This window comes from Moschus berezovskii, chromosome 1 (assembly GCF_049115385.1).
Source record: "Moschus berezovskii isolate FMDL1 chromosome 1, NW_MosBer_1.0, whole genome shotgun sequence".
NCBI lineage: Eukaryota > Metazoa > Chordata > Mammalia > Artiodactyla > Moschidae > Moschus > Moschus berezovskii.
Genome location: NC_142460.1, coordinates 2,234,841 through 2,247,596, shown reverse-complemented (window position 1 = coordinate 2,247,596; position 12,756 = coordinate 2,234,841). Strand labels below are relative to the sequence as shown.

The following is a 12,756-nucleotide window of genomic DNA, read 5'->3' as shown; positions in this document are numbered from 1 at the left end:
GCATATAGATTAAACAAGCAGGGTGACAATATACAGCCTTGATGTACTCTTTTCCCAATATGGAACCAGTCCATTGTTCCATGTCCAGTTCTAACTCTTGCTTCTTGACATGCACACAGGTTTCTCAGGAGGCAGGTAAGGTGGTCTGGTATTCCCATCTCTTGAAAAATTTTCCAGTTTGTTGTGATCCACAGTCAAAAGCTTTAGCATAGTCAATAAAGCAGAAGTAAATGTTTTTCTGGAACTCTCTTGCTTTTTGTATTATCCAACAAATATTGGCAGTTTGATCTCTGGTTCCTCTGCCTTTTCTCAATCCAGCTTGGACATCGGGAAGTTATCAGTTCACATACTGTTAAAGCCTAGCTTGGAGAATTTTGAGCATTACTTTGCTAGTGTGGGAGATGAGTGCAACTGTGCAATAGTTTGAACATTCTTTGGCATTGCCTTTCTTTGGGATTGGATTGAAAACTGACCTTTTCCAGTCCTGTAGCCACTGCTGAGTTTTCCAAATTTGCTGGCATATTGAGTGCAGCACTTGAGCAGCATCGTCTTTTAGGATTTGAAATCGCTCAGCTGCACACACAATGTACAGCACCAACATTTCTGCTCTACAAAGACACGATCAGAATGAGAAAAGCCACAGACTGAGATAATTACAGAAGACACATCTGAGAAAAGGCTGTTATCCAAAACCTACCAAGAATTCTTAAAACATAACAAGTAAATAACAAAGAGTAAACGAACAACAGATTTTAAAGTGGACAAAAGATCTGAAAACATACCTCACTGAAGATACACAGATGGCAAACGAGCCTATGAAAAGATTCGCCACGCCACACGTCATCAGGAGGAAAATGGAAACAGCAGTGAGCTACCCCTAAGCACCTCTTGTGGGGCCAACACCCCACACCTGACACACCCAAGGCCAGGGAGGACGCGGTGCCCTCCCTCACTGCTGGAGGGAGTGCAGAGTGGTACAGCCAGTGTGAGGGATGCACTGCAGTCTCTTTCAAACTGAACATACTCCCACCATACAATCCAGCAGTTATGCTCCTGGGAGGTTTACCCAAAGGAGCTAAAAACTTCTGTCCACACAAAAACCTGCACACACACGTCCACGGCAGCTTTTTTTTCACAACTGCCAACACTTGGGAGCAAACAAGATGCCCTTCAGTAGGTAAAGGGATAAACAACGGGTCCGTTCTGACAATGGAGAATCGTTTCAGCACCAAGAAGACACGAACCATCAAGTCAAGGCCTGGAGGAACTTTAACGAATACACTAAGTGAAAGAAGCCAGTCCGAAAAGGCTACAAACTGCTTCCAACTACACAGCATTCTGGAAAAGGCCCAACTATGGAGACAGTAAGATCAGAGGCTGCCAGGAGGAGGCCTGGGAGGGCTGCCCAGGTGGAGCTGTTTTAGAGCAAGCCCGTCTGTATGACACCACCATGGCATCACTGATACACACCATGGTATCACACGTCATTACATGTGCATCTCAACACACAGGCTGTCCAACACCAGGAGCGACCCCCAGGTGCACTGTGGACTCGGGCGGGGGAGGCATCGGTGCAGGCCTCTCAGTTGAGGCAGCTGCACATCTGGTGGGGTTGCTGACCGCCGGGGAGGCTGTGTGCACGGGAGCTGGGAACCCTGTACCTTCCCATCAGCTTTCCTAAGACCATGCAAAGAAATAAAGTCTGTGTAAGACAGAGAACCACGTTATCACAGGAAGTCCTGCAGGAAGAGGAAGCTGCGGAAGAGCAGGTCTGCCAAGCGTAGGGGCCACGGGGCAGGCTGAGGGCAGCACCAGGGTCTCCATATGAGCCCCACCCCGGCCGGCAAGCTCCGCAGCTTCCAGTGCCCACTAGTAAGCTCACAACCTGGTCCTGGGGAGACCAAGGAGCAGTCCAGTGTCTTCTCTTTTGGAGCTCTGAGTCCTCGTGGACAGGACCAGTGACAAGGCAGTGATGAGAACATGCACACGCGTGTGCACAGGCATGCACATATGGGTGTGCACACATACACACACAGGTCACAAACCAGGAGTTCAAGGCAGCAAACCAGGGGGCACCGCCTCGGCCAGACAGCATGGCAAGTCCTCAGCAGGGTGACACTGGGGCAGGGAGCTGAGGGCCGAGGGGGCTGGTAGTCCAGAAGCAGACTTCCAGGTGGAAGGGACTGGAGAGGTGAGGTGCCCACGAAGGAGCCCAGACAGGGGGACAGGGAGGGACGGTGGGGGCCAGGAGGGCCTTGGGGAGAAATGACACGCCTTGACCCCAGGGTGCGGGAGGCGGTGGCTTGGGGAGGCTGCCCACCCGGGCGGTGTCAACTATGGAGCCTGCACCAGGCCTGAGGATGGCTCTGCAGCGCCCCTGGTGGCTGGGCCTCGTCAAGAAGCCTCCAGGGACCCACTGCCCTGAGGTACCAGTGCCTCCCACCATCAATGCCACGCTGTCCTTGAACCCAGGCCCCCTGCAGGGCCTCTGCACTGCCACTCCTGCCAGGACCGCTCTTCACACACAGCCACCTGCTCGCTCTGCTGTTGGCCCTGCTCAGATGGTGACCATCCCCTCCCTGACGGCCCTCTTGGCCCACGTCCCTGCCCCTCGCACCCCAGCCCGGGGACACTTCCTGGCGCGAGGCAGGCACCCAGTGCTTGTCAACTGGACTCGTGCCTGGACTCCCGCTGGCTCTGGTCTGCTGGTCCCTCTGGCGCTTCCGAACGTTTCAGATGTTTCCAGAGCCACGTTCTTCGCTGGTCTTGCTGCCTGACCTGGGCCCCGAGGTGAGGACCCCTCCTAGGGCTGGCACCAGGGCTAAGCGGGCAGAGGCACAGTCCACAGGACAGCGTGATGGCTGGCACCCAGACCTGACACCCAGGTGCTTTGTGTGGAAGAGTCCAGGGCAGACAACAGGGAACCATGTGACGACACCGTGACCACACCAACGTCATTGGGGGGCTTTCTCATGAGCTCTCCCTGTCCTCTCTGGTCACCTGTACTCTGGCCAGTTCATGGCAGGTGGTAGCAGAGGAGGTGAAATCCAGGGGCCCCACCCCTCGGACACCGAAGCCCCACAGCCCACAGGCCTCACCCCCACAGTCGTGGGATGAACCCGAGCGAGCGGGGCCCCTGGTGGCCTCGTGATGGTTCTCAGGCCACCACACCACACTCTGCTCCGCGGGCATGGCCCCAGGATTCTGGAAGAGAAGGATGGAATGCAGAGCAGAGGGTTCCAGACCAACTGCTGACCTCAAACGGAGGCAGAGTAACAGCGGACCCAGGTTTCAGCAGAAGCACAGGAGAACATGACTTCCTTCCAAGGGAGAAAGTTCTTCCACGGAAGGACAGCAACGCAGGCAGCAAAGGGGGTGCACGCCTGTGACTCTGCACCCTCCTACACGCACACGCAGGCACTCACGGCGCACACACGTGCGTAGTGAAGATGTCCGTGAACAAGCTCCTTAGGAGGAGCTTATTCAGCTCCCTGACCTCCGCTGGCCCTGCGAGCCCTCTGCAGCTGCCTGGGGCAGGACAGTCCTGGCCAGCCAGGCTGCTGCCCCCAAGGTGGCCCAGGGGCTTGTGTCCCAGGGGACCCAGCCTCGTGGGAGGACAACAGGCCACCAGAGAACGAGTTCTTGGGGAGGAAAGAACGGCAGACACAAGACACCGGGGTGCTGAGGGGACTGGGCAGGCGTGGACTCAGGCTCTACCGAGCCTTCCACAGGCCCCTACCCAAACCACGCTGCCCAAGAACCCAGACAGCCACCAGAGGGACATCGTTGTCGTACCTGATGTGGGGCAGCGGGCAGGGTGGGGGACCTGTCCAGGTCTCTACCCAGGCCACCTAGACACAGCTCAGTGTGGACTGGGCCCAGAAGCCTTCTCGGGACCAGGTGTGGACACGGCAGCACTGAGCATCCAGGTCCCTGAGGACAGCCGGGCAGGGTTGTGCTGACGTGCGAAGCCCTGGGCTGTCCCGGGACAGGCACCACTCAAAGGAGGTCGCTGGCCAGCACTGCTCACACTTCACGGCTCCTCCCTCATATCTCAGTCCCCTTGCCCCGTGCTCAGGGCCCGCCCTCCCTCCCTGACATGAGCAGATCTGAGTCCAAGGTGAGGAGCTCACGTGGGCCCCTCATTTGTGAACTTGGGAGACCTGGACGGGGTACCCTTGTCTGTTTCGGACGAGCTTACCCTCCCGGCCAAGGGCCTGCCATTCTAGAAAAGCCGCAAGTTGTTCTGATCAGGACAGGTCTACTCCAGGTGAGAGAATCTTTAATTACCAATAAGACGGTATTTTGGTCTCCTAACTATGAGATTTGTGAATTTCAAGAACGTTTCCTCCCAAACACTACGTAAGGTGCCCTGAAGTGAGCCCAACCTCAGCCTGGTGTTGCCTGAACCTGCTGCTCGAGCTGAAGCCTGAGCCTGCAGAGCAAGCAGCCGGCGCTCCTCAGAGGGTGGGCCCCGCTGCCCCCTCCCTCCTTGCTGGGGGAACATCTCATGTCAGCCCTCTGGCCCCGAGTGTGTGAGAAGTGCCCTCCTTACAAAGATGATGCCTACATGTTTAAGCAAAGAGTCAGCCCCTGCAGGGTCCCAAGCCAAAGGGAGGGTGGCTGTGTGGGGAGCTGGGCGGGCCTGTGCTGAGGCCTCAGCGGCCAGTGAGCTCCAGCACCTTCCGCACCATGGCGCCGATGCCGTCGTGGATGTGGTGGAGGGCGGTGTCACACATGAAGGCCGGGGTCGTGACCACCTTGTTCTTCTGGTCCACGTGAGCCTCGTGCACACAGGTTATGGAAAAACACCTGCAGCCAGGACCAGGACGATCTGGTGTCCAGTGCCACCCCGGACCCCTAGAAGTGCATCCCCCTCCCGCCCCGCAATGGCACCTGGAAGGGGCTCCTGGCACTGATTGTGCTGCTTCAACAAAGACCCGAGACCAGCCACCGAGCTGCTGAGACCCCCCAAACAGCGCCGCCTCCCGACCCGCGTCCCAGCGGCAAGCCACTGGGGGGCCAGCTGCACGGCATCTCCACACCACAGTCACCCCACCACCACCACCCCTCACCCCACCCACAGAGCCCAAGTCTGGGGGGCGCTGAACTCAGTCGGCACCACTGTGGGGACATGGGAACGAAGCCACTGGGCAGTGGCGGCATCAGCCTCGCTGCCAAACCCATCACTCAGGTGCCCTGGGCACCCCCACCCTGCCGTGCCCCAGGGCCGCCCCGAGGGGCCGGAGGGGGTCCCCATGCCACCCTGGCTGTTGGAAGGATATGGTCACGCCCATGACACAGTGCTTGGCGCCCAGAGCTTTGATGACCTCCGCGGTCCCAGCGTGCGGCCACTTGCCGCCTTCCTCCTGCTCGTGGCCCACAGTGACCTCGACGCCTCTGAGCACTTTGGCCGCGAGCACGGGAGCGATGCAGCACAAGCTGAAAGGGGACGAGAAGGGGTCAGCTCAGGACCACACGTGGCCGCCTGGCCGGGGGCACAGTGAGGCGCCTGGGGAACATGGTGAGCCTCAGAAAGGAGCGTGACTGCCGTGCTGTGGGCTCTGCCGGCTCCGAGGGCTGCAGTCTGACCCCGACCCCGGGCAGCCCGCAGCGACTGTGAGCAGGCGCCAGGCTGGGGAGCCTCAGAGGGCAGTCAGCTGAGGCCCCAGCTGCCACACGTGCACCAGGCACCCGGCAGCGTCCTGTGTCCCGGGGAGAAGACCATACACAGCAGCACTGTCTCTTGCTGAAATTTTCAGCCGGTTTGTCACATGACACAGAGAAGCCAAACGGTAATGACCGGCTCCAACCCGACCTCCTTCTCTGGAGGGAGAGCAGGGGGCTGGGGGATGTGGTCCAACCAGCAGCCTCACCTGGCCTGTCGAGTGGAGGTGAGGGCCCCGTCCTAGCAGCATGGGTGCCTGCTCCAAGGACCTGCTCTTTATCAGGGGGGCTCCCGACCGGCACCTCCTGAGCCCCTGGATCAGCAAACACTGAGGCCCACGGGAGCCAGGGCTGCACCAGTGCCCTGCTCCCCAAGACAGCATGTGTGACACCCGCCACAATGGCTCCAGGCCTGGCCGGTCCCACTCCCCTGGGGCCCAAATGCCCCCAAGGGGCTGCACCCCATCTCCCCTACCTGTTCATCTGGTCCTGAGCTGACCTTAAAGACCAAGTGTGCACTCCCTGTATTAAAACATCCTAAGAATGTTATCTTTACACTCACTAATTGGTACCACAGCATCTGGGAACAACATTAACTCCCTGCTGCCTGGACCAGGTGAATGTCATCGGAACCAACGTCTCGGGGGCCTGTCGTGTCACCAGGTCACAGGTACCTAACTCAGAAGGCAATGCCCAGAGGTGCAGGCTGCCAGGGGCTCCTGCAGTGCAGGGACAAACACAGAGGCCTGGCACAAAGCTGGCTGGACCCCTACGCCATCTGTGCTCTCGACGAGCAGGCCGAGGAGTGATGGGCAGGCGGCTTGGAAGCAGGATGTGCGGAGCCCTGACCTAGAAATGGCGTTTTGCTTGTGGTTGAATGACACTGCCACTTTGAGAAAGAAACAGGCGAGCTGCTGTAGGAGGCTCTGAACAGAGCTGCCCAGAGTGACCTGGCAGCCAGCACAGGGCGATGTCCCCACCCCGCGCCCTCCCCCAACTCCCATGCAGCTAGGCTGAAGCGTCCTTCACTGGAGCAGGTGTGTCCGCTGGGAGGTGGTCAATCTGCTGGGCACCCGTCCTGTTCATCGTGCCGCCGAATTGTTAGAGGAAGAGCGTGAGGCCCTTGTCCGCACGCACAGGCCCTGCCTCAGCGAGGCGCCAGGGCTGATCAGCTGGGCTCTGCAAAATGCTCAGCACCGCCTCCCACGGGCAGTCAGAGCATCCAGGGTCTGGGATGGAGATGATGTATGGGCACACGCCCTCCTGGGCTATGGCCGCTGGGGGAGGGGGATGTGTGTCCTGGACACTGAGCCCTTGGTAGGCTGTCCTCTCCAGCCTCTGTGCTCCCCCAGACTGAGCACTCTAACAACCTCCTTCTCCAGTTGGCCAAGAGAAAGCAGCAAGCAGCTGTGTGACGGAGGCCTGGCAAGTTTTGCTTTCAATGCGTCTGTGCACCACTGTGCTCCTGGGAGGACTTCCCCAGTCAGGGATGACTCCAGGGCACGCGACACACGTGCTCTAGCACTGCTGTCTCAGTAAAGCAGAATCAAGGAGCCCCCTGGGGATGCTCGTGAACAGGACAGCCTGACGAGCAGGTCTGATGATGGCGTGGCAATTTCTTGTCCCTGAGAGCTTCCTGCTGTAAGTTATAGCTGGCCTCGCCAGTCTGTTGGGACCAGGACTGAGGACCAAGGACCGGGCAGTGAGGAGTGGCTGTGCCCTAAACGTGGGCCCAGTGTGTGACAGCCACACGATCTAGTCCCCAGGGAAACTCAGCTGTGTCACAAGGGCCGGCATGGTGCTCAGGGCGGCTGTGGCTTCAGGAAGGACAGGCCAGCTAGCTGAGGGGCTGCCTGAGCCAGGCCGGGAAGGCAGAGGCTGGGAGTGAGGAGAGGCCTGGCAAAGGCTGGGGCCAGAGCAGGACTAGGGAACCTTCTAGACATGGGACAGACTCACCCTCTCCTCTCCCTGTTATGTCACCCAGAAACATTAATGTAAGCACACAGCTTCAGAATTCTCAGAGCTGGAAGGCTTTGTGAACTCACACAAAGAGGAAAGGGCCCAGAGTTTCCAAAACCACACAGCTCCAAGCCCAGCTCCTGGCTGGGGGACCTGGCATGGCCATGCCGTGGGCTCCACCACAGCCCTCCCACCACCCCGCTACAGCTGTCCCTCCCAGCCACACCTACCCAATGGGTTTTCCAGCCTGGTGGAACTCCTTCAGCACGCGTTCCACGTCTCTGTTGACCTTGCAGGTGCCCCCATCCACAGCAAACGTACTCCTGCCACAAGAACAGGGCTCCTTAGACCTCAGGGCTCCACCTCCGCCGGCCTGGGGAGCAGCCCCTCCTGGATCCCGAGTGCTCCGTCAGCTTCTCAGCAGCTGACGGAAGTGAGACGTGTGCAAACACATGTGGGTGCTCAGCCATCCGCTTGGTCAGCCCCGGAGCAGCAGGATGTGCCGTTGGCCTGAAACCCGTGACAGAGCCTGCGCGTCACTAACAGGGATGAGCGTCAAGTCAAACAAGACCCGTCTTCTTCACAGGACAAGAGCACCGAGGGTCTGGATGGTCCCCCTCCAGCAGGTGGGCTCAGACCCAGCGACGCCACAGCTCCCTCTGCCAGGCTCACGTGGTCAAGGCCCCTGCCCCAGTGGACTCTCAGGCTGTGAGAGCCTCAAAACGGGTCAGACTTTGCACTTTGACCACACGCCCATCAGCTAAACCCCCACAAGTGATGAACAGTCCTGGAGTCTCGTCAGCCCCACGTCACTACATGATGGGATCTGCATGTGTGGCCGTCCGTTAACGGACAAGTCGCAGCTTTAACTGAAAAATACAAAGTGCAGAACAAGAGGCTACCACCTTACGGGATTTTTAAGACATGTATGTGAACCTCGCAGAAAACAGAGTTGGCAATGGTGCTGGAGAGGGGTCCTGGGGTCCCTGCAGGAAGAACTGGGGTTCCACAGGGAACAGGTCACACTGAGCTCGCCTGCTGCACCATGTGTACCGCAGACCACTGGCAAGCTGGCCTTTCTTCCAGAAAGGTCAGAGAGCTCCCTGGGGGCCTGTGAGCTCACAGACAAGGATGCTGACCCGAGGCCCCGATTCCTCACGACCGCTAAGTCACCCGAGGTGGGTCGTGAGCCACACCAGGGACACAACCCCAACCCCCTCCCCGCCACACACAAGGACACACTGGTTCCGCTGCCCTCAGACTGGGCAGGGTCTAGACACTGGGGCAGGCTCTGTGAATCCAGCTCATCCCTCAGAGATAGAAGCCTGGTCCCACCAGGGGGACAAGCCCAGCCAACGCAGACGAGACCTGCCGCCTCCCGCCAAGAGGCTCGGGAGCATAGCGACAGCAGAGAACACCCCAAGGGTGGCCGTGAGAGAAGCAGCGGACACGAGGTGCAGCAGGAGTGTGGGGGAGGACTGTGGGAACCGCTGGGAATGTGGAGGGAGGAGGCTCTCTGGGGGCGTCCGCGAGCAGAGGGGAGCCTGGAGGGGAAGGGCCGAGGGCATGGATGGACTCGGAATGGAAGCGCCTCTGCCCTTGCTCCTGGGGCACGGCACGTGGGCAGACAGAGCGCCAGCTGGGCAGCCATCGTGCTGCAGCAGAACCACCGTGAATGAACAGCTCAACTGAGGAGAGTGGTGGTGTGGGGCACAAGGCACCGCGCTGCAGCCCCAGAGCCACGGGCCCAGCTGTCTGGGGCCTCCTGGCACAGCCCCGGCTACAGCAAGCCCCTCCGTCATGGGAGCAGCAGCCCCGCGCAAGGCGGAAGGGATGTGCTGGGCCCACGAGGCCAGCGTAAGAGGACTTCCATGAAACGTGGAGAACAGCCTTAAAGGAACAGAGAACAGAAAGAGGACCTGCAAGCCAAAACACGTCACGGCTGCGGTTATGACGGCCTCCCAGCCTGAGGTCGTTACCTGCTGGTTCCCCACGGGGCAGAAAGAACAGGGCTCCCGGCCTCATCAGGACCAGCCTCCAAACGGCCCCACGGGAAGGAAGTGCCGTTTCCCCACTGCAAGGACCACAGGACGGCGGGTGTCTGCAGGGGACAGCTCCAGGGAGCAATCCCCCAACTCCACGCCTCATGGCCTGGTCCGGGAGCCTCCTCCCTCCGGGGTCCCCTGTCCTGGGGCAGCTACATCATCACTGTCCCCCCACAGCTGCTCCTGTCACCATCGTGTCCCCACCCAACACCCCAGGGAAAAAGGAGAGCCCGAGCGGCAACACATACAGGTTTTTGGCAGCCCCGAAGCCTCCGGGGAAGATGGCTGCGTCGTGGTTGACGGCAGTGAGCTTGGCCAGGTCGGTGATCTTGCCTCGCGCGATCCTTGCTGACTCAGTCAGAACGTTCCTAGGGATGAGCAGAGGTCCCAAAGGGTCAGTGCAGACAGTCCATCCCTCAGCATGGACGGGGGTGGGGCGGAGCTGTCATGACACAAGAGGACCCATGCCCCTGGCTCACAGGCCACACGGTGACAGGGACCACAGCGGGTCTACATTCAGTCTCTGGGCCCTTTCAAATGGCGCTTCAGAACCACCACACCTGGTCACTCAGATGCCAGCGTCAGGCAGGGCCACCAGGTGGCGTTCAGTGAACAGAACAGATGGGGACAGAACTGTGGACGGAGCGTTAAGAGGCGGCTTTGAGGGACCAGCCGCAGCGGGAACTTCCCCCCACCCTGTGGGCAGCCCAGGGCCAGGGTCCTGACTGGGGGCCCTCAGTCCCAGGAGAAGGCACCACACTTCCTTCCCACCACCCCGTCCTTCACTGTCTGTATCCTGGCTTGAGGGCACCTGGGAAACAGCCTCCAGGGGCCGTCACCGCACAGCCCAGGCAGGACGGAATCCAAGAGCAGGGCTGCACACCCTCAGAACAGAAATGCTGGTGGGAGTTGCTCACAGATATCCAGGGCCCAGGCAGGTGGATGAGGTTCAAGGCCAAAGGAACGCACACACCTTTGGTCAGAAGGCAGGTATGAGAGCTCACTGGGGAGACCCGCCTTCACTGTTTCTGTAGCGTAGGAAGCAAGAATACCCCAAGGCCCGGGACAAGCCCAGGACCATGGCTGTGAAGTCCACCTGAACATGGATTCGGCTCACAGCTAAGACGAAGCAACTGTGGGTGGGCTCTTGGCGAGTTTCAACCCACCTGGTCCATACTGAGGGATGAGGCAGAGGGCTCGTACCTGGTCTCGCCCTCGGAAGGCTGTCCCTTGATGTGGTCAATCACGTGCATCTGAGGGACATCAGGGGCAAAGATCTGGACCTCGGCCCCCCCGCGGCTCAGGTGGACCAGGATCCTGCACGGGAAGGAATCAGACCAGACTGACCTGTGCCCAGCCCAACTTTACCTGCCCACAGTTGTTTATAAACACAGGGTTTCAGCTGACTGACGGGCACACCCCTCACAAGGTTAAGTCTCCTTGCTCTGAAAATAGTTATAGCTGGCTCGCTAACTCAAATGCCCTCCATGTGAGTTGCCGTCACTGACCTGACCTGAGGAGACCAGCCAGCGCCCAAGCTCCTTCTACAAATCAGGGTGTGGGGACAGGTGACCAGCTGTGGTCACGGCCTGGATGTTTGGGTTCCCAGGTGGCCTCTGGGCACTCGTCCTCCCACAGGCCAGCTGACAATGGCCTCGAGGGTTTGAGGAGGGCTTCTGGTGGTCCTGGGGATGGGAGGCAGGAAGACAAGCAGGCATCCTGGGAGCTGCCCATGATAGCAGCATTGCCCAGAGCTGCTTGGTGCCAGCCCAAGTCCAAACACTGGCGTGTGATCCATCCCTGCCAGGGCTGTCACCACCCCCTTCCAGGGAAGGAGATGGCATAAGAGTATTACCCCAAGAGAGATCACAGCCATCTCCTGGCAGGGCTGGGAACCCCTGGATCTGGTCTCCGCTCCGTGGACCTCGTGTATATTCGACCCATGAAATTCACTCCCTGTCCAGCCAACACCAGCACACGCTGGCCACACCCAGTGGGAGGGCTCAGCGGACACACCAGCGTCAGGGCCCTCTGAGGCCAGTGAGGTCCCAGGCTTGGGAGGTGGGGTGTTCCCTAACCATTACCTAACTCTCCCGTCCAACTAACTTTGAATCTCACAACCTCTTCAGTCCTGCTCACAGTAACTTCCCAAATAAATGAAAAGCCAAAATATAAACTAGCTGGTAACAACTGACAGGCTACACCAATGACACCTGTCTACAGTGAGGTCATTGCACCACCCTTAACAATCACGCTGCAAACACGGGATGGAGCTCCATCTCCAACACACAGGATCTTGTGATTCCAACGTGTGTAACACGGGGTATGGAAAAACAGGAGGGGAGAGGCTGTTTACTGCTGGGTGACAACATCAGAGGTGACGCTAAAAAGCTTATTTTGTGCCTCCCTGTATTTCACATGCATGATTTCCAACGTTTTCCTTCGCGTCCACCGTGGTCTCTGCCTTTCTAACCAGCAGGAAGGTTTCTCCAGACGGTTGAGGAAAAGGGGGACCGGCCCTCCCGAGAGTGAGCCGCCCGGGGGCTTACGATGAGGCCTCGTGGAGCTCGGTTCCATCGTAGACCCCGCATCCAGACAGCACCTGCGGGGATTGAGGGCCGGTCACCAGGGTCAAGGGGTCCGCCGGGCGGCCGACCGCCTCCAACGGGGGGAAAGGCCGACTTCAGGGGCGGAGAAGGGCTGCGGAGCCGAGGGAGGGCGTGGGTGCAGAGAAGCCGACCGCGGGCAGAGACTGGGCGGGAAGGCGGGCGGGCCTCGGCGCTCTGCCCCCACGGCCCCAGGTTTCCACGGCCCCAGGTGCCCGCGTCCGCTCACCACTGCAACCCTGGGCCCGGGACGCGGCGCGGAGGCGTGTAGGGCCGCAAGCGAGGAGGGCGCCGGTCCGCCCAAGGGCAGCGGCCATAGGCCGGGACGCGGCGCGAACCAGGGGGTCACCGCCAGCCTGGACGCCGCGAGAGCCCTGAGCGCCGCCATGCTGCGCGACCACAGCAGGGTCACAGGTCACGGTGGGCGGGGCCGCGCCTGCGCAGTAGCCCGTGAGTCGGGCTCCGCCCTGCGAGCGCAC

At 59.8% G+C, this 12,756-nt stretch overlaps 1 protein-coding gene across 1 annotated transcript; it reads right to left on the bottom strand.

Moving 5' to 3' along the window:
• Positions 1-4,265: 4,265 nt before the first annotated feature.
• On the bottom strand, positions 4,266-12,706 carry GATD3 (glutamine amidotransferase class 1 domain containing 3). The gene is made up of 7 exons (XM_055414910.2): positions 12,507-12,706; positions 12,221-12,273; positions 10,875-10,988; positions 9,920-10,039; positions 7,857-7,949; positions 5,287-5,442; positions 4,266-4,788 (listed from the first exon to the last, which is right to left on the bottom strand). The coding sequence occupies exons 1-7, from the start codon at positions 12,663-12,665 to the stop codon at positions 4,659-4,661; spliced, it is 825 nt and encodes a 274-aa protein (XP_055270885.2). The 5' UTR covers positions 12,666-12,706; the 3' UTR covers positions 4,266-4,658.
• Positions 12,707-12,756: the final 50 nt, after the last annotated feature.